This window comes from Muntiacus reevesi, chromosome 1 (assembly GCF_963930625.1).
Source record: "Muntiacus reevesi chromosome 1, mMunRee1.1, whole genome shotgun sequence".
NCBI lineage: Eukaryota > Metazoa > Chordata > Mammalia > Artiodactyla > Cervidae > Muntiacus > Muntiacus reevesi.
Genome location: NC_089249.1, coordinates 71,833,001 through 71,851,886, shown reverse-complemented (window position 1 = coordinate 71,851,886; position 18,886 = coordinate 71,833,001). Strand labels below are relative to the sequence as shown.

The window sequence follows — 18,886 nt, the reverse complement described above, 5'->3', positions numbered from 1 at the left end:
TCTGAATCCTGCCAGTAGGGGTTCATAATATGTGATCTCAAAAAATGTCACTTTAGGATTTATCCTCTTAATCACTTTTACATGTAACCTACAACAATGTTGATTATGTTTATCATGCTGTATATTACGTCCCTATATTTATTTATCTTATAAGTATAATATCTTATTGTATAAAAAGTTTGTACTTTTTAAACACCAGTTCACCCAATTCTCCCTCCTCCTACCTTATTGCCTCTGAAAACCACAAATCTTATTTACAAAACAGAAGCATATTCACAGACATAGAACACCAAAGAAGAAGGTAGGGGGTGATTAATCACTTTGCCGTATGCCTGAAACTAGCACAACATTGTAACTGACTGTACTTCAATAAAAATTAATAAGTAAAGTTTAAATTTTGTTTAAAGAGTGGAGTCTCTATTCCCCACAACTCTCTGGCTCTCCCACAAGTAAGCCCCAGTGATCTTCAAAGCCAAACATCTGGGGGCTCATCTTCCCAGTGCAGTACCTCTTCTCTGGGAATCCTGACATGGGATTCAGACCACTCACTCCCTGGGGAGAACATTTGTAATTGCAATTGTCCTCCCATTTGTGGATGGTCTACCTGAGGATACTGGTCTTGACTATACTGTGTCTCACTGTGGCTACTTCTTTGTCTCTTTAGTTGTAGAAAATCTTTTCTGCTAGTCTTCCAGCTTTTCTCATTGATGAAGTGAAGTGAAGTCGCTCAGTCATGTCCGACTCTTTGTGACCCCATGGACTGTAGCCTCCCAGGTTCCTCGGTTCATGGGATTTTCCAGGCATGAATACTGGAATGGGTTGCCATTTTCTTCTCCAGGGGATCTTCTGAACCAGGGATGGAACCCGGGTCTCCCACATTGTAGCAGATGCTTTACTGTCTGAGCTACCAGGGAAGCCCCTTCTCATGGATAGTTCTCTGTAAATAGTTATAATTTGTGTGCCCACAAGCTTCCCTGGTGACTCAGAGGTTAAAGTGTCTGCCTGCAATGCGGGAGACCCGGGTTTGATCCCTGGGTCAGGAAGATCCCCTGGAGAAAAAAATGGCAACCCACTCCGGTATTCTTGCCTGGAGAATCCCATGGGCAGAGGAGCCTGGTGGGCTACAGTCCGTGGGGTAGCAAAGGGTCGGACATGACTGAGTGACTTAACTTTCTTTCTTTCTTTATGGGAGGAAGAGAGTTCAGGGTCTTCCTACTTTATTATGCTCCATTCTATTCTTTTTTAAAAATGTAATATCTTCTCATGTTTCTAAGAATATTAAATACAGATTTGGGGGATTATTTTTTTTTCTCCTGCTACCTGCATTCTCTTGATTTCATTTTTTTTTCTTTTTTCTTTTTTTAATTGATTCTGTTTGTTTGGAGACTCTCTTTCACAGTTTTCCTCAAATATCTTGTGTTCTTGGCTACCTATTTATATTTCAGGATATATCACCAACTACTTTACTAGAATCTTTGTAATGGATGGAGTATGCCAATCCCCATTGTAAGTGAAGTAGAAACTAAAGTAATCAGTTGAGACTGAAGAAAGAGATGTTCAAGGTCATTCTCTCACTTAAATTGTACTTTTGGTTCCATTTTTTGCACATGGTTCAAACTCTAGAGCAATCTATTTAGCACTTCAAAGCAGCTTTCTGTTAAAAGCTCCAACTTCCTTCTTTTGCTAGCTATTGAACACTCAAGGAAATTTTAGGCTAAAGATTCCATTTTCTTCTTCCTTTTATGAAAAGCAGAAAGGAAAAAAACACACAATCATATAGGACTCCAATTTTTATGAAACTTCCTAATAGTCCTCAAATCTTAAAGAGAATGTTCTCAACTCTGATTGATCTAGTCATTCGTGCATTTAAAAATATATATATTAAAATATCTACCATAAGCCAAGAACCCTCAATGACTGAATGTCTTGTGGGGGAGACAGACAAAACACAAGTAAACTAACAAATTAATATATACTTACAAATTGTGATAATTTGACAAAACCAACTGGGTACAATGACCCAGGGAGATTTGCTTAAATAAGGTGGTGAAAGAATGCTCCAAGGAGACAAAATTTAAGTTGAATCTGGGCCCTCTGAGCCCATTTACATAAATTTTAACAAAAAATAATACCTATGCACAATATTTAACAATTTTATTATCATTATATATTATATTTCAAATCATTCAATTTTTCTTAAATTGAATAAGCCACTCTTCTTTCTGAACATGTTAAAACACAATTAAACAAAACATAAGCAGATAGTTTTCAACAGAAAGTATGTAGCTGTTTCTTCATTGCTTTGAACTCAGTTTACAAACAAAACCGGTTTCATGCTTTAATCAGTACAAGTGCTTCTCACACCTGGAGATTCGGGTATCAGGTCACACTCCTGTTTCTTTCTCTGTGTAGACTTCCTTATCTGTGTTTCACAGAGTGACCTTCTTTTCACTTCCTATTCTTGGCTTTTCCACATGTCAAATTCAAATCTATTTAATCTGCAAAGCTCCCAGGATCAAAAAGAGAAGAAACTCTTTCCTCAGGCAGCAGGGTAGGAAGGAACCTGAATTAACAATGATCACAGTTTAGGAGTTGGGTAAAAGGAAGAGGAGGAAAGAAACAGGAAGACAGAGAAACAGGGGGAGGAGTTTTCCAGGAAGAAAAGTCAGAGGTGCACGGCGGAGCTAGAAGCTCCTTGAGGAAGCTGTATCTGGGGATGGAGTTGAAATATCCTCCAGGCCCCATAGGGAGGGAGAATGCTAACGTCTGAAACCAATTATCCTTTTTTCTTGTGTCCCATTACAACCAGCAGACTGCCCTTAAATACTTGTCAAATTCGCAGTTTAAACATCCATTACAAGCTGGGTATTGGAGGTGCAGAGAAAGGTAAGCATGGGCTTTGTCATGATTCAATTGAGGAGACAGACACAAACTCAAAGGCCATTTTACAGCATGTTCAGTATTCTTCTAAAGTCATTTACTAGAGTTAGCTAAAGGTGGTGACGATTGTGAGTTCCCCAAGGGGTGGAAATTTATCCAGACCTCTTCGTCACCATACCTTCAGTGACTAGAACAACAAAGGCCGTAAAAATGCTCTGTAAATGTGTGTTGCTTATGAACAAAGAGGTGATAAAATATTTATACTTTACATACTGGGCAGACACCATAGTGTTTTAAGCAGAAAAGAAACACAAGCATTTCTTTCATTTAGAATTCCCCTAGCAGCACAATCAGGAGGGTGATTGGGAGAGGAGAGACGTTAGGAGACCAGCTGAAGAATATGTGAAGCAAGGAAGGTGTGGGCAAGGGCAGGTAGCATGGGGAAGATAAGAGTTCTAAATAATGCCAGGGAGGCCTGGCATGCTGCGACTCATGGTGTCTCAAAGAGTCAGACACAACTAAGCGACTGAACTGACTGACTGACTGACTGACTGACTGACTGACTGACTGACTGACTTCTCCCTTTGGCAACAGAAAGCAAAGAAGAGATGCAGGGAGAGGCCTGGGCAAAGGACAGCATGAGTCCTGAAAAGGACAGTGACTGGAGAGAAAAAGTCCAGGAGAGAGCTGCCCAGTGGCTGAAGAAAGCAGGTCAAGGATATCAATTGAGGAGTAACCCATGAGTTCAGCCATCAGGATGCTACTGGGACAAACCAGCCACAAGAAGTTGAAGAGTGGATGGTTGGTGAGGAACCAGAGACAGGAAGCAGAGACAACCGCTTCAGAAGTCAGTAGAGAAGACGAGAGGGACAGGTGTGTTAGGACTCAGGTGGTTTCCTGCTGTGGCCTGTGGAGGCCAGGAGAATCCACCTTTGCCCACCAGAGGAACACAGCCCCATTGCCCTCTCAGAGCAGTTACAGGCAAAGAGAAGGGCAGAAGCTTCGCAAGCAAGGAGGACACAGGCAAGGAGGTCTGGGGCCCCTCCTTCAGGGGCTCTGCAGGACTGAATGTAGTGAGTGAAGCAGGTTTCCTTGGGGAGTTCCAGGAATGAGCCATAACCCAGCTGAACCTGCCACACACCTAGGCACAGGGCCAACAGAAGATGGGCAGAGCTCCAGAGTTCTCACCTCCTGCCACCCCAGAGATGCTCCCTGTTGCAAACTAACCCAGCCCTCCTTTTCTTCAATCATTCCCAGAACCCCGAGGAAGGCAGGCAGGCATGCTGAGAATCTGGATTGGGAGAGAAGGGTTCTCAGAAGCAAGCGGTTACCTGAGCAGAGGGGCCTGACGGGGATGGAGCAGGAGCTCTGGCTGATGGGGTTCTTCACTGTACAGTGATAGCTGTCGCTGACCCCAGATCTCCAGGAGATGCTGAGAGTGGTGCCCCCGTGTGACACAACTGCCCCCTGGCCTCGGGGGTCCCAGCTGTACTGAACATCCTCTCCAGGCTCGTCCAGCGAACAGATGAGGGTGATGAAGCAGGTCCCATCCTTCATGATCTGAGAGCTGACTGTGATTTTGGGCTCCTGCAGTCTCTCTGTGCCAAGAAGGGAAGGTTCAAGCTATGAGAAGGCTCCAGCCTGGCCAAGCAGCGGAGAGGGAAGGTCAAGTTCAAACGTAAGCCCTCTAACCCCCTCACCATAGACATGCAGGATGAAATCCTTGGTGATGTTGATTGGGGGACTATGCAGAGTTATCCAGGCTCGATAGGGGCCAGAGTCCTGCAGCCTCAAGGAGCTGATCTGAAGAGAGTAGTTGTGGCGGGGGCTGCTCAGTCGCTGATTGTAGGGTCCCTGAGTCCCAGCAACCAGGATTGGTTCCCCTGCTGGTCCTGGTCGCAAAATAGCAACAAGGCCTCCAGAGCTCCAGGTAACCTTTTCTACCTCTTGCCCCACTGGGACCTCCAGGGGCAGAGTGGCTGACTTCCCAAGGGTGCCGATCACTGTCTCCCTTACTGATTCCTTGCTGCCCAGGATTCCTGGCCCTGCAGATGGAGAGAGAAAACCACAGCTTCTGCATCAGGGCCTCCCTGCCTGCTCAGGGCAGCCACAGGTCCCAGCCAACTCCTCCTGCCCAGATCCCTCCAGGCTCCCCCTCAACTCCAGTGGGTCTCCTCCCTCTCCCCGACCACGCGGACACACCCTGGCCCACCCACTGTCTCTTGACTATTTGCTTTTCTCCTCGGGGCCTGAAGGGGACCAGACTTCTTCCTCCACCTTCCATTTCAGAGCTGTCAAGCAGGGTACATGCTTGGATTCCAGGTACCTGTGCATGAAGGCGGCACGAAGATGGGAAAGGAGCTATTGTTACTGACTGGGTTCTTGACCATGCAGGTAAAGTTCAGAGCACTGTCCCCAGGCCTCAAGGTGACACTGAGGACAGACCCTTCATGGGACACAGCAGTCTGGGGTCCCAGAGGTGTCCAGCTGTAGGTCACAGCGCCTCCTCTGCTTTCTGCCATGCATGTCAGGATGATGAGACAGTGTCCATTCCCACTAATCCTGGTGCTCACTGTGACACGGGGCTGGGCCAGCTGCTCTGTGTGTCAAAAAAAGAACCAACTGAGCACTGGGAAACTGCTCTGGACCTTCCCTTCATGGGGCAGAAGTAGAAAGTGCTGCCACCAAGACCCTGCACCACCCTGAATACACATAAGAAACAACAGAGGTAGAATCTGCCCACATCTATTCTAGAGCTTGGGGCTTTATAAGACGTGTCACTTAATATCTCCTCTGATTCTTGGAACAGTAGTATAAAGTAGTAGCTTCATTGATGGGTTTGATCTCCTTGCAGCCCAAGGGACCCTCAAGGGTCTTCTCCAACACCACAGTTTAGAAAAAGAATCAATTCTTTGCTCCTCAGCTTTCTTTATGGTCCAACTCTCACATCCATACATGACTACTGTAAAAACCATAGCTTTGACTAGATAGACTTTTGTTGGCAAGGTAATGTCTCTGATTTTTAATATGCTGTCTATCTCCTTAGCCTAGAAATACAAATCCTTTTTCCTACCTGGGCTTCCCTGCTGGCTCAGCTGGTAAAGAATCCGCCTGCCATGCGGGAGACCTGGGTTCCACCCCTGGGTTGGGAAGATCCCCTGGAGAAGGGAAAGGCTACGCACTCCAATATTCTGGCCTGAAGAATTCCACGGACTATATAGTCCATGAAGTCACAAAGAGTTGGACATGACTGAGCCACTTGCACTTTCCTACCTGCCAGCAAAGCTGTCATGGGACAACAGTGACTTGGGAAATGCCCTGTGAAGCATGAAAATCTGGGCTTTTATCATCACTGTTGCCCCAGAAACCATCTCTGGAAGACCCCAACACTGATCCATTAGCACAGCCTTATATCCTGCTCAGAATCCACACTGAGCTTGTCCTACCAGAACGGTCATCAACACAGTGAGAGGTGCTCTCCCACCATCTCTGGGTGAATAGCCCTACCCCAGGTCCCAACAGCCCTCCACACAGTGTTCCCTTGCTCTGACTGAGGAATGGGCCACAGTCATTCCAAGCCAATTTATGACAGAAATGCTTTCACCCCAATTATATGAACCTGACCGGGGCAATTCTGTCAACCCAAGTTTAAAAAAAAACCTTCATCTATTAATAATAGGAATATTCTCTGTTCCATAATCCAGGAAATTGTATGAGAAGGTTCTCCACTTTCCCGCAATCACTCATATTCCTGTGTCCATCATCACTTTTCATTGGTACCTTCCGGCCACGGCATCCTGGTGACCTTGCCTGGTGACCTTGCCATCCACGGCAACCTTGTCCCTCAGGCAAAGACTTCGAAGCACAGCTAATCCAAGTCTTGCAAAGGCCTTGTGATCCTCCCAGAACATGAGAGGTGGGTGGCCTGTGAGGCATTTCCTTGAAGCCATCTCCCACGAGCCTCCGCCTCCCCCTGGTTCCTCCTGGGAGGTTGTCATGAGACTGTTTTTGTCTTGAGGTCCCAGGCTTTCTGCTCCATCCCCACAGAACAGAGCTGCTGACTACGAAACTTCTCTGCAGTCTAGAATTGCCTTCTCAGCAACTCCCATTATGGTCATCTGGCCCCTTTAGCCTCGGTGTCATCCTTTCTGGGCTGTGGGATGAGGACCCAGGGATCTGAGACCTTTGGCTCCTCTCCCTCTCTACATACGCAGGCTAAATCTAAAAGTACCTGACTGTGTCTCCACTGGCCAACATTGCTGCTGTGTGTGCCTGGCACACCCGCCCAACTGTCTCTTTTGTAGTTTCCCCTGCTAAAACAATCACTGACATTTCCTTGAGGAATATGATAGTAGTGTTCTCCTACATCTGCAAAGAGCTTTACAAAGCTCTTTGCCGTGAATTTTATTCTCACAAAAGGTAATGTTCTATTTTAGTAAGGAGGAAGCTCGAGACCTCACAAGTCAGTTGTGGCAGAAATCCAATTCTCTGCCCAAACACAGGGATTCTACTTCAGTTGGTCTGGGACACATCCCAGCCATCAACGTTTTTTAGGATATTCTCCCAGGCAACTCTACTTTCCATGTTTTTCTCAGTTAAGCACATGTTAGTCATATTATTAGAAAGAAAATTATAATAGTTTCTAAAAGGGAAGTGGGAAAGGCTATAAAAGTGACTGAAAGACAGGTTCCACACACACACACACACCTGTTGCCATGCCCCGGACACTCACCATAGACATGCAGGCTGTACTCCCTGGTGTGGGTGACGCGGGAACTCCGAAGATTAACATGGGCTCGGTAGGACCCCGCGTCTGCCCAACTCAGGTGGCTGATCTGCAGGGAGCGTTCTGGGCCCACCACACTCAAATGACCCCAGTACCGTGATTCTGCCTGGTGAAAGGTGTCTGGTCCTCCAGCTTCTACCAAGGTCACCGTGGCTATTGCCCCGGGGATGGAGCGACATACCCAGGAGATGCTCTCCACCTGCTGTCCATCCTGCAGCTGCAGGGGCAGAGTGACAGAGCCCCCCAGGGTCCCAGTTACCACCATGGGGGCTCTGGAAGCCCCTGGTCCTGCAGACAGAGAACAGCCTGTTACATTGAAGGCTCACAACAGGCCTGAGGGAGACTCAGGGCCATGATCAGTATTCCTATTTTATAGGTGAGAAAACAGAGATCAACAGAATTTAGGTGCCTTACTCAAGACAACATTGCTAGTTATAGACAGAACTCAAACTCAAGAGGGATTGTTGCAGAAGCTGAAGCTCCAATACTTTGGCCACCTGATGCAAAGAGCCAGCTCATTGGAAAAAGCCCTAATGGTGGGAAGGATTGAGGGCAAAAGGAGAAGGGGATGTAAGAGGATGAGAGAGTCCATCACCGACTCAATAGACATGAGTTTGAGCAAATTCTGGGAGGTAGTAGAAGACAGGGAAGCCTAGTGTGCTGCAGTCCTTGGGGTCACAAAGAGTCAGATATGGCAGTGACTGAAAAACAACCACCACCACACCACAATGGTTTCCTTCCACATTTATATCTATTAATTAACATATAAGGAAATAATCAGTGAAGGCTGTCCTAAAGGTTGCAGGTATTATGTGTCCTGGAGAGTAAGCAAAATCCTTGGGAGGGGCCCTGGTGTTGGGGGAGGGAGGTGGATAATCTCTACTGTTTCTGTGAGTCCATCTCTTGTCAATTCAGGGAAAAGGAACAGAAATCACCCAGCCCAGTTGCATGCAGGCAAGAATTGCCTTGCAGCATCCCCCATAATTGCTTATTTGGCCACTTCTGAGACAAAAGCCAGCTCCTCTCAGGTACAGTGAGAATCTGGGAACATATCTTTCTAGAGCAGGAGGGCTAGTGGTGTGCTGTCCAGCCCACATTAAGCATGATGAGAGGGACAAACATTTGGGTACCAGCCTATAACGCACTTGAGAGAAGAGTGTAACTGCAGGATGCTAGTCAGACTGCCTGAGTTCAAGTCCTTGCTCTACCAAGTGCTAGCTTTGTGATCTTAGGCAAGTTACTTAACCTCTCTGAGTCCAAATTTTCTAACCTGTGAAACAGGGTTGCCATCTTCCAGGGTTTTGTGTTAAATGAGATAATCGTGTAAATGCCTCACTATGGTATTATTCAAGATACTTAATGTCACTGAGGGCTTCCCTGGTGCCTCAGGTGGTAAAGAATCTACCTGCAATGCAGGAGACCTGAGTTTGCTCTCTGGGTCAGGAAGATCCCCTGGAGAAGGGAATGGCAACTCACTCTAGTTTTCTTGCCTAGAAAGTTCCCTGGGCAGAGGAACCCAGCAGTCTATAGTCTATGAGGTCGAAAAGAGTCAGACACGACTGAGCAACTAACACTCACTCACTCTTTCAATGTCACTGAAGTAAGTTGGTGCCTTCATCTTTTTGCATCCTCACCAAAACTAGTTAGCACCCTTATAGAGAAATATATATATTTTAAAAAGAATCCACTCAAAGTAGTGCAACCCATCTCCATTTTTATAACACTGGCATGCAGTCCCAGGAGGCAGAAAGTCTGAAACTGACTCAGGTCTGCTGCATAGCTGTTTAAAGAGAACGATGCCTGGCCCAGTGAGGGATGCAGGTCCTGATTCAAACTGGAATCCTGAAGTACTGGCTACATCACCAATTCTGAACCACGTGGTGAGGTTTTTGTGCTGAAGATTGAACTGAGAAGTCCTGTGATAGTAGCTGTGGTGATGAGGAGTAGGAGAGAGCTTGCTGTGCTATGAGATTGGGCACTCCACACTGGGGGACATGCAGTGTCCTAGGTGCTCACCACAGAATCCACCCTATAACCTGGTGCTCCTTCTTCCCATGCAGCTCTTCTAGTTCCACTTGGAGGAACATGCAAGTTGACTGGAAGCATGCCAAGGCAGTGCTGACACAAGATGGATCTTCCTGTCCCAAGTTGGCCCAGAACCTGCAGTCCAGCCTGGAAGAATTCCACCCTTAATCAAAGAGCTATGCTCACCCTTGAGTACCGTGATTCCTTAAACTTAGTTCAAGTGCTGCTTCCTTTCTGGGGCCTTAGCTGGGCTCCATACTTCTAGTCCAGTGATGCCTTCCTTCCAGTTTCCTTCAGCCTATGGAAGCATCACTAGGAACAAAGCTAGTGGAGGTGATGGAATTCCAGTTGAGCTATTTCAAATCCTAAAAGATGATGCTGTTAAAGTGCTTCACTTAATATGCCAGCAAATATGTAAAACTCAGCAGTGACCACAGGACTGGGAAAGGTCAGTTTTCATTCCAATCCCAAAGAAAGGCAATGCCAAAGAATGTTCAAACTACAACACAATTGCACTCATTTCACATGTTAGCAAAGTAGTGCTCAAATTTCTCCAAGCCAGGCTTCAATAGTACATGAACCAAGAACTTCCAAATGTTCAAGCTGGATTTAGAAAAGACAGAGGAACCAGAGATCAATTGCCAACATCCACTGGATCATCAAAAAAGCTAGTGAATTCCAGGAAAATATCTACTTCTGCTTTATTAACTACGCCAAAGCCTTTGACTGTGTGGATCACAACAAACTGTGGAAAATTCTTAAAGAGATGGGAATACCAGACCACCTGATCTGCCTCCTGAGAAATCTGTATGCAGGTCAAGAAGCAACAGTAAGAACTGGACATGGAACAACAGACTGGTTCCAAATTGGGAAAGGAGTGCATCAAAGCTGTATATTGTCACCCTACTTATTTAACTTATATGCAGAGTACATCATGTGAAATGCCACGCTGGATGAAGCACAAGCTGGAATCAAGATTGCCAGGAGAAATATCAATAACCCCAGACACACAGATGACACCACCCTTATGGCAGATAGCAACGAAGAACTAAAGAGCCTCTTGTTGAAAGTGAAGAGGAGAGTGGAAAAACTGGCTAAAAACTCAACATTTAAAAAACTAAGATCATGGCATCCAGTCCCATCACTTCATGGCAAAGAGATGGGGGAAAAATGGAAACAGTGACAGACTTTATTTTCTTGGGCTCCAAAAGTACTGCAGATGGTGACTGAAGCCATGAAATTAAAAGATGCTTGCTCCTTGGAAGAAAAGCTATGACCAACCTAGACAGCATATGAAAAAGTAGAGACACTACTTTGCTGACAGAAATCCATCTAATCAAAGCTATGTTTTTTTCAGTAGACGTGTATGGATGTGAGGGTTGGACTATAAAGAAAGCTGAGCACCAAAGAATTAATGCTTTTGAGCTGTGGTGTTGGAGAAGACTCTTGAGAGTCCTTTGGACTGCAAGGAGATCCAACCAGTCCATCCAAAAGAAGATCAGTCCTGGGTGTTCATTGGAAGGACTGATGCTGAAGCTGAAATTCCAATACTTAGGCCACCTGATGTGAAGAACTGACTCATTGGAAAAGACCCTAATGTTGAGAAAGATTGAAGGTGGGAGGAGAAGGGGACAACAGAGGATGAGATGGCTGGATGGCATCACCGACTCGATGGAGATGAGTTTGAGCAGGCTCTGGGAGTTGGTGATGGACAGGGAGGCCTGGGGTGCTGCAGTTCATGGGGACACAGTCAGACATGACTGAGCGACTGAACTGAACTGAACTGTGCTTTTTGTTGACTTGTTTGTTGGCTTACTTCATACTGCTTCACACAAGTAGCTGTGCTGTTTGTCTTTCCCCATAGCTCATGAGTTCCCCAAGGAGAGGAGAAGGTAGAAGGGAATTAGTTATCTGAACATTAGAGTAAGGCTGATGGTTTAGCCGAGTGGCTAGGTGCAGTGGGATGTGTGCAGAGCTTCCTTTTCTGAACACTGTATCTGGATTCAAGTGAGGGAAAGAGACAGGAAGGGATCCGCTCAGGACGTGAATCCTCGGTGCCAGACAATGTGCCAAGTGCATTAAGCACATTATTTTATTTAACCCTCACAGCAGTCTAGTAAGGTCCATATTCTTATTCCCACTTCACAGATGAAGGCCATTAGACTCAAAGAGCTTAAAAAGCCTACCCACCCAGAGTCACAGGCTATTAGAAGCAGCAAAGCCCACATGAAACCCAAGTTCGCCTGCCCCCAAAGCTCTGTCAACTACCCTGTGCTGCCAACAGCAGGACTGTACTTCACCTCATTCCCCACTATGTACCACTCACCTCTACCCCATCACACACAGCACAGGACCAGCACACGAGAGGCCTCAATAGATATTTCTGGAACTGAACCCAAGAAATATGAACATTTCTTTTTTAAGGCAAGATCTGTCTCACCCATTTCTTTGTCATGTGCCCAAAGGATGACCCCATGGACAATGATCTCCAAGGGCCTCACCTGGACACCATGGAGGAAGGGAAGCTCATTCATTCATTTACTCTGTGGGAGGACAGGAAAGTGGCGGCAAGGGGAACTTGACAGGAATCCGTTGTCTGAGTTTCAATACTGTGAATTTGGTTGGAGACAGTATGGTTCTGAGTTTCCTTGTTGCTTCTGCATTCCCACAGGTGCACTGACTTTCATTCTCACAGATCACCAGCTGTGTGCCAGAAGGTGTCACCTCATGTCTAAGTTCATCTTCTGTAAAGTGAGCTTAATACTCTCTGCCTTATCTATACCACAAGATTGTTGGGGGAATCAGACTATTTTAAATTTGAGTAGAAGTTCTTTATAAACTTCCAAGTTTTAAACACCTCTAAGGGATTCTATGGCAGGCTTAGGGCACAGACTAAAGGCTAGGGTGGGGGCCACCCTGAAGCGAGGTGACCCCGGTAACTAAACAAGCTGCTTTCTTCCTGAAAGAGAATGAAAGCGAAAGATTGAAACTCGGATGACTAAAAGCGGAGCCTGGCCCCTCGCTGTGGGTTTCTCCGGAGCTCTGTTTCCCTGGCCTCCAGTTCCCCAGCCTGTCTTCTGCCATCACTCAGGTCCTTGGGGGCAGGGGAAGGAGCAGTAAGAATTCAGAAGGACAGGACCTGTCACAAGGTGCTAGGTTTGAAACCACCTACTGATGTCATTTGTGGGACAGGAAAGCCCAATTCACAATGAAGGTGACTCACAGGGGCGGAAGGGAAGAGAGGCATGAGACGATCATGCTTGAGATGGCAAGATGCAGACGAGGTCCCGGAACTGACTGTGGCAGATCCTCTATCTCAAGTCCCAGATTCAGTCTGTCTGGGGACGTCCAGGCTCCCTGTGACTCACTAGCAGTGTGAGAGTGACAAGACACAATCAGAGTTTGCATGATCTGAGATGATAGTACACACACCTCACACACACTACTCTCCCCACCCCCAAACACATTCTCAAGCACATACACACAGTCTGGCTCCCAGTAAAGCAACATCTTCAGTGAAAATGACCTATTGCTAGAGAAACCCAATGTGCAAGGAGGTAGATGTGCCTGGGAGGTAGTGGCAGGGACAGACTCACCAGTGAGAAGACCAAGGAGGAGCAAGGACCACAGGAGAAAAATACCCATCCTATTCAACAGACTGGCCCGCCTCAGGACGGCCAATGGGCCATGTGCATGTAAATGTCAGCCCACAGACACTTCCCATTTTTATTTATTTTATTTTTTCATTTCCTGTTTTTAGAGCTCACTTTAATCACATGTAGCTTTTGAGTCACAGGATGTAAAAATAAACGGACGTGAAAGAAAGAAGCATGAGAAGCAGCAGATTGAGCTATTTAAAAGCCAAAGCTGACAATGTCTCAGCCTTGTTTTAAACCCTTCCAAGGTCCCCCACCCTTTATATGCTAAAGTCTAATACTGCTAAGGTCACAGTCCTGGAGGACAAAATCCTTCAGGATCTGCTGGCTTCCCATCTTGAGCTTGGTCTCAAGTTCCATCACCAAGTCTACCATCTAGGACTCCCCACACATGATTTCTTACTGCTGGAAATGGTTGCTGCAACTTGGTTTACTGGACTACCCTAGTCCCTGCCACCTAGCTCACCTTTCTCCAACACCCTCCCATTCCCCCATTAAAGTTGTGCCCACCTCGGGAAAGACTTCCCTGAAACCCCAGGCTAGAACAGGTGCTCTCTTCAGGGCCTCTCAGTTTCCTCCTATTCACCTCTATGGTTATATCCACCTTGCTTACCATAAAAGTCTGCTTACTTGAATACTCTTTCCCCAGTATACTCTCAGCTCCTTGAAGGTAGGGTCTACCTTTTTCATCCTTTAGTTCCTAGTGACTAGCTCAGTATCAGCATATAATATGAATTTAGTTCCTACATACTGTACCTTCTTTAGCACACAAAGAAGGCTGGAAGGATCCAGGAGAAAAGAAGTTTAGGCCCACCTCTACCTCCAACCACGAAGGACTACCAGATATTATCTTGCTCTCTTGGCCTGTTGGTGGTATGATTGAGGGAGTTGTCTTAAAAGTCCTGATCCGTGGGTGGATGGAGGGAAAAGGTAGAACTGGGGCAGGTATAGAGATCCCTCCCCTCTTCTCCACACCTAAGAGTCCTGATGGCTTTGTGAGGCTATGCAAATTCCACTGACATCTCCGTGAGGATGTGATTTGACTAGTGTCTCCGGTTGGCTCCCTTACTTCTCAAATTTTGACAAGCATCTCCCTAGTAGTCAGTGTATGGTGGCTATATGTCCTGACAAGACTTGAAGAGAATCCATGCTGCTTTTAAGAAGGTCACAAGTGGTCTCCCATTGGTCACATGCTATAGACCCTTTGGCCCTTATCTTATGTGACTGCTTGGTGGAATTCGATATTGCCACCTTTCCTGCTTGAAACCCTCTCTTGGGGGTGCTCCAGGATGCTACTCTCACTGGATTCTCCTCACTCATTTTTTCAAGGCATTGCACTAAGACTGCTGATTCAAAGATGAAAAGAAGTCTCTGCAAGCATGTTGCTCATAGGCCAGTGGGAAAGAAAGTCACATCAGTAGAAAAATAAAGTGATGTGGATGACTTAGCCTGGGGATTGGGTGCACTGGGATAGGTGGGAAACTTTATGATGAGTCCTGTCTCTGCTGCTTGCTAGCCCTGTGATCTTAGCAAACTACTTTCCAATCAATAAGACTCCCCCATTACCATTTATTTCCCTAAAGATGGTTTTAGTGCAGAGAAAATCATTCATAAGCTATATTGTTTTTAAGAATTAATATTCAGTTTATTAAAAACAAATTAAAAACCTTGGTCAGCCTTAAGGCCAGTTCAACTTACAAGTCATGTTGGTCTATTTACAAATCAAGGAACTTTTAACAAACCTTTTTAGTGACTTTTGATAATATTTGACTGATTTTACAAATGTATAAATTGATTCTCTTAAGGACTTCAGTCCATTCACAGATCACTGCCTTGTCATGGCAAAGGGGCTTCCATAACTCAATGAAGCTATGAGTCATGTCATGCAGGGCCACCCTAGATGGACGGGTCATAGTGGGGAATTCTGACAAAACATGATCTACTGGAGGAGGGAATGGCAAACCACTCCAGTATACTTGCCATGAGAACTTCATGAACTGTATAAAAAGGCAAAAGAATACGACACCAAAAGATGAGTCTCCCAGGTCTGAAGATGTCCAATATGCTCAAGGGGAAGAGCAGAGGACAGTTATTAAGCCCCAGAAAGAATGAAGCAGCTGGGCCAAAGCAGAAATAATGCTCAGTTGTGGATGTGTCTGATGATGAAAGTAAAATCTGATGTTACAAAGAACAGTATTGCATAGGAACCTGGAATGCTAGGTTCATGAATGCAGATAAATTGGATGTGGTCAAACAGCAGATGTTAAGAAAAAACATCAACATCTTAGGAATCAGTGAACTAAAATGGACAGGAATGGGCAAATTTAATTCAGATGACCATTATATCTACTATTTCGAGCAAGAATCCCAAAGAAAAAATGGAGTAGCCCTCATAATCAACAAACGAATCTGAAATGCAGTACTTGGGTGCAACCTCAAAAACAAAAGAATGACCTTGGTTCCTTTCCAAGGCAAGCCACTCAACATCACAGTAGTTCAAGTTTACGCCCCTACCACCAATGCTGAAGAAGCTAAAGTTGATCATATATATGAAGACCTAGAAGACCAACTAGAACTAACATCAAATAAAGATGTTTATTACACCTGGAGTAACAGGCAAATTTGGCCTTGGAGTACGGAATGAAGCAGGGCAGAGGCTAATAGAGTTTTGCCAAGAGAACGCACTGGTCATAGCAAACATCCTCTTCCAACAACACAAGAGAAGACTCTACATATGGACATCACCAGATGGTCACTAATGAAATCAGATTGATTATATTCTTTGTAGCCAAAGATGGAGACACTCTATACAGTCAGAAAAAATAAGACCGGGAGCTGACTGTGACTCAGATCATGAACTCCTTATTGCCAAATTCAGACTTAAACTGAAGAAAGTAGGGATAGCCACTAGACCATTCAAGTATGACCTAAATCAAATCCCTTATGACTATACTGTGGAAGTGAGAAATACATTTAAGGGACTAGAGCTGATAGACAGAGAGCCTGATGAACTATGGACGGAGGTTCATGACGTTGTACAGGAGACAGGGATCAAGATCATCCCCATGGAAAAGAAATGCAAAAAGGCAAAATGGTTGTATGAGGAGGCCTTACAAATAGCTGTGAAATGAAGAGAAGCAAAAAGCAAAGGAAAAAAGGAAAGATATTCCCATTTGAATGCAGAGTTCCAAAGAATAGCCAGGAGAGATAAGAAAGCCTTCCTCAGCGATCAATGCAAAGAAATAGAGGAAAACAACAGAATCGGAAAGACTAGAGGTCTCTTCAAGAAAATTAGAGATACCAAGGAAATATTTCATGCAAAAATGGGCTCAATAAAGGACAGAAATCGTATGGACCTAACAGAAGCAGAAGATATTAACAAGAGGTGGCAAGAAAACACAGAAGAACTGTACAAAAAAGATCTTCAAGACCCAGATAATCAGAATGGTGTGATCACTGACCTAGAGCCAGACGTCCTGGAATGTGAAGTCAAGTGGGCCTTAGAAAGCATCACTACGAACAAAGCTAGTGGATGTGATGAGATTCCAGTTGAGCTATTTCAAATCCTGAAAGATGATGCTGTGAAAGTGCTGCACTCAATATGCCAGCAAATTTGGAAAACTCAGCGGTGGCCACAGGACTGGAAAAGGTCAGTATTCATTCCAATCCCAAAGAAAGGCAATCCCAAAGAATGCTCAAACTACCACACAATTGTACTCATCTCACACTCTAGTAAGGTAATGCTCAAAATTCTCCAAGCCAGGCTTCAGCAATACATGAACTGAGAACTTCCAGATGTTCAAGCTGGTTTTAGAAAAGGCAGAGGAACCAGAGATCAAATGGCCAATATCTGTTGGATGATTGAAAAAACAAGAGGGTTCCATAAAAACATCTATTTCTGTTTTATTGACTATGCCAAAGCCTTTGACTGTGTGGATCACAATAAACTGAAAATTCTGAAGGAGATGGGAATACCAGACTACCTGACCTGACTCTTGAGAAACCTGTATGCAGGTCAGGAAGCAACAATTAGAACTAGACATGGAACAACAGATTGGCTCCAAATAGGAAAAGGAGTATGTCAAGGCTGTATATTATCACCCTGCTTATTTAACTTATATGCAGAGTACATCATGAGAAACCCTGGGCTGGAAGAAGCTCAAGCTGGAATCAAGATTGCCGGGAGAAATATCAATAACCTCAGATATGCAGATGACACCACCCTTATGGCAGAGAGTGAAGAGGAATTAAAAGCCTCTTGATGAAAGTGAAAGAGAAGAGTGAAAAAGTTGGTTTAAAGCTCAGCAGTCAGAAAACTAAGATCATGGCATCTGATCCCATCACCTCACGGGAAATAGATGGGGAGACAGTGGAAACAGTGTTAGACTTTATTTTTGGGGGCTCCAAAATCACTGCAGATTGTGACTGCAGCCATGAAATTAAAAGACGCTTACTCCTTGGAAGGAAAGTGATAACCAACATAGATAGCATATTAAAAAGCAGAGACATTACTATGCCAACAAAGGTCCATCTAGTCAAGGCTATGATTTTTTCCAGTGGTCAAGTATGGATGTGAGAGTTGGACTGTGAAGAAAGCTGAGCACCGAAAAGTTGATGCTTTTGAACTATGGTGTTGGAGAAGACTCTTGAGAGTCCCTTGAACTGCAAGGAGATCCAACCAGTCCATCCTGAAGGAGATCAGTCCTGGGTGTTCACTGGAAGGACTGATGCTGAAGCTGAAACACCAGTACTTTGGCCACCTCATGCAAATTGTTGACTCGTTGGAAAAGACCGTGATGCTGGGAGAGATTGGGGGCAGGAGGAGAAGGGGACGACAGAGGATGAGATGGCTGGATGGCATCACCGACTCGATGGGCATGAGTTTGAGTAAACTCCAGGAGTTTGTGATGGACAGGGAGGCCTGGCGTGCTGCAATTCATGGGGTCACAAAAAGTCAGACACAACTGAGTGACTGAACTGAACTGAACTGATTCATAATTGGGGATTGGAATGCAAAAGTAGGAAGTCAAGAGATACCTGGAGTAACAGGCAAGTTTGACATTGCAGTACAAAAGGAAGCAGGGCAAAAGCTAACAAAATCGTGCCAAGAGAATGCACTGGTCATAGCAAACACCCTTTTTCAACAACACAAGAGACGACTTTACATATGGACATCACCAAATGGTCAATACTGAAATCGAATTGATTACGTTCTTTGTAGCCAAAGATGGAGAAGCTGTATATAGTCAGCAAAAATGAGACCTGGAGCTGACTGTGGCTCAGACCATCAGCTTAACATAGAAAAATTCAGGTTAAACAAAGTGGGGAAAATCACTACGCCAGCCAGGTAAAACCTAAATCAAATCCTCTATGAATATGCAGTGGATATGAAGGATAGATTCAAGGAATTAGATCTAGTAAGCAATGTGCCTGAAGAACTATCGATGGAGATCTATAATATTGTACAGAAGACAGTGACCAAATCCATCCCAAAGAAAAAGAAATACAAGAAGGCAAAGTGGTTATCTGAGAAGGCTTT

At 45.1% G+C, this 18,886-nt stretch overlaps 1 protein-coding gene across 1 annotated transcript; it reads right to left on the bottom strand.

Moving 5' to 3' along the window:
• Positions 1–2,139: 2,139 nt before the first annotated feature.
• LOC136160961 (T-lymphocyte surface antigen Ly-9-like) lies at positions 2,140–13,378 on the bottom strand. The gene is made up of 6 exons (XM_065925283.1): positions 13,288–13,378; positions 7,613–7,954; positions 5,207–5,479; positions 4,581–4,925; positions 4,212–4,478; positions 2,140–2,563 (listed from the first exon to the last, which is right to left on the bottom strand). The coding sequence occupies exons 1-6, from the start codon at positions 13,334–13,336 to the stop codon at positions 2,490–2,492; spliced, it is 1,350 nt and encodes a 449-aa protein (XP_065781355.1). The 5' UTR covers positions 13,337–13,378; the 3' UTR covers positions 2,140–2,489.
• Between the last annotated feature and the right edge of the window lie 5,508 nt (positions 13,379–18,886).

Coding starts and splice junctions, on each gene's coding strand:
- LOC136160961 (XM_065925283.1), bottom strand. CDS start 13,336: ATGGGTATTTTTCTCCTGTGGTCCTTGCTCCTCCTTGGTCTTCTCACT. Junction 7,955..13,287: donor CCTCCTTGGTCTTCTCACTG/GTGAGTCTGTCC, acceptor CTCTGTCTGCAG/GACCAGGGGCTTCCAGAGCC. Junction 4,926..5,206: donor CGTGCCGCCTTCATGCACAG/GTACCTGGAATC, acceptor CTCCATCTGCAG/GGCCAGGAATCCTGGGCAGC.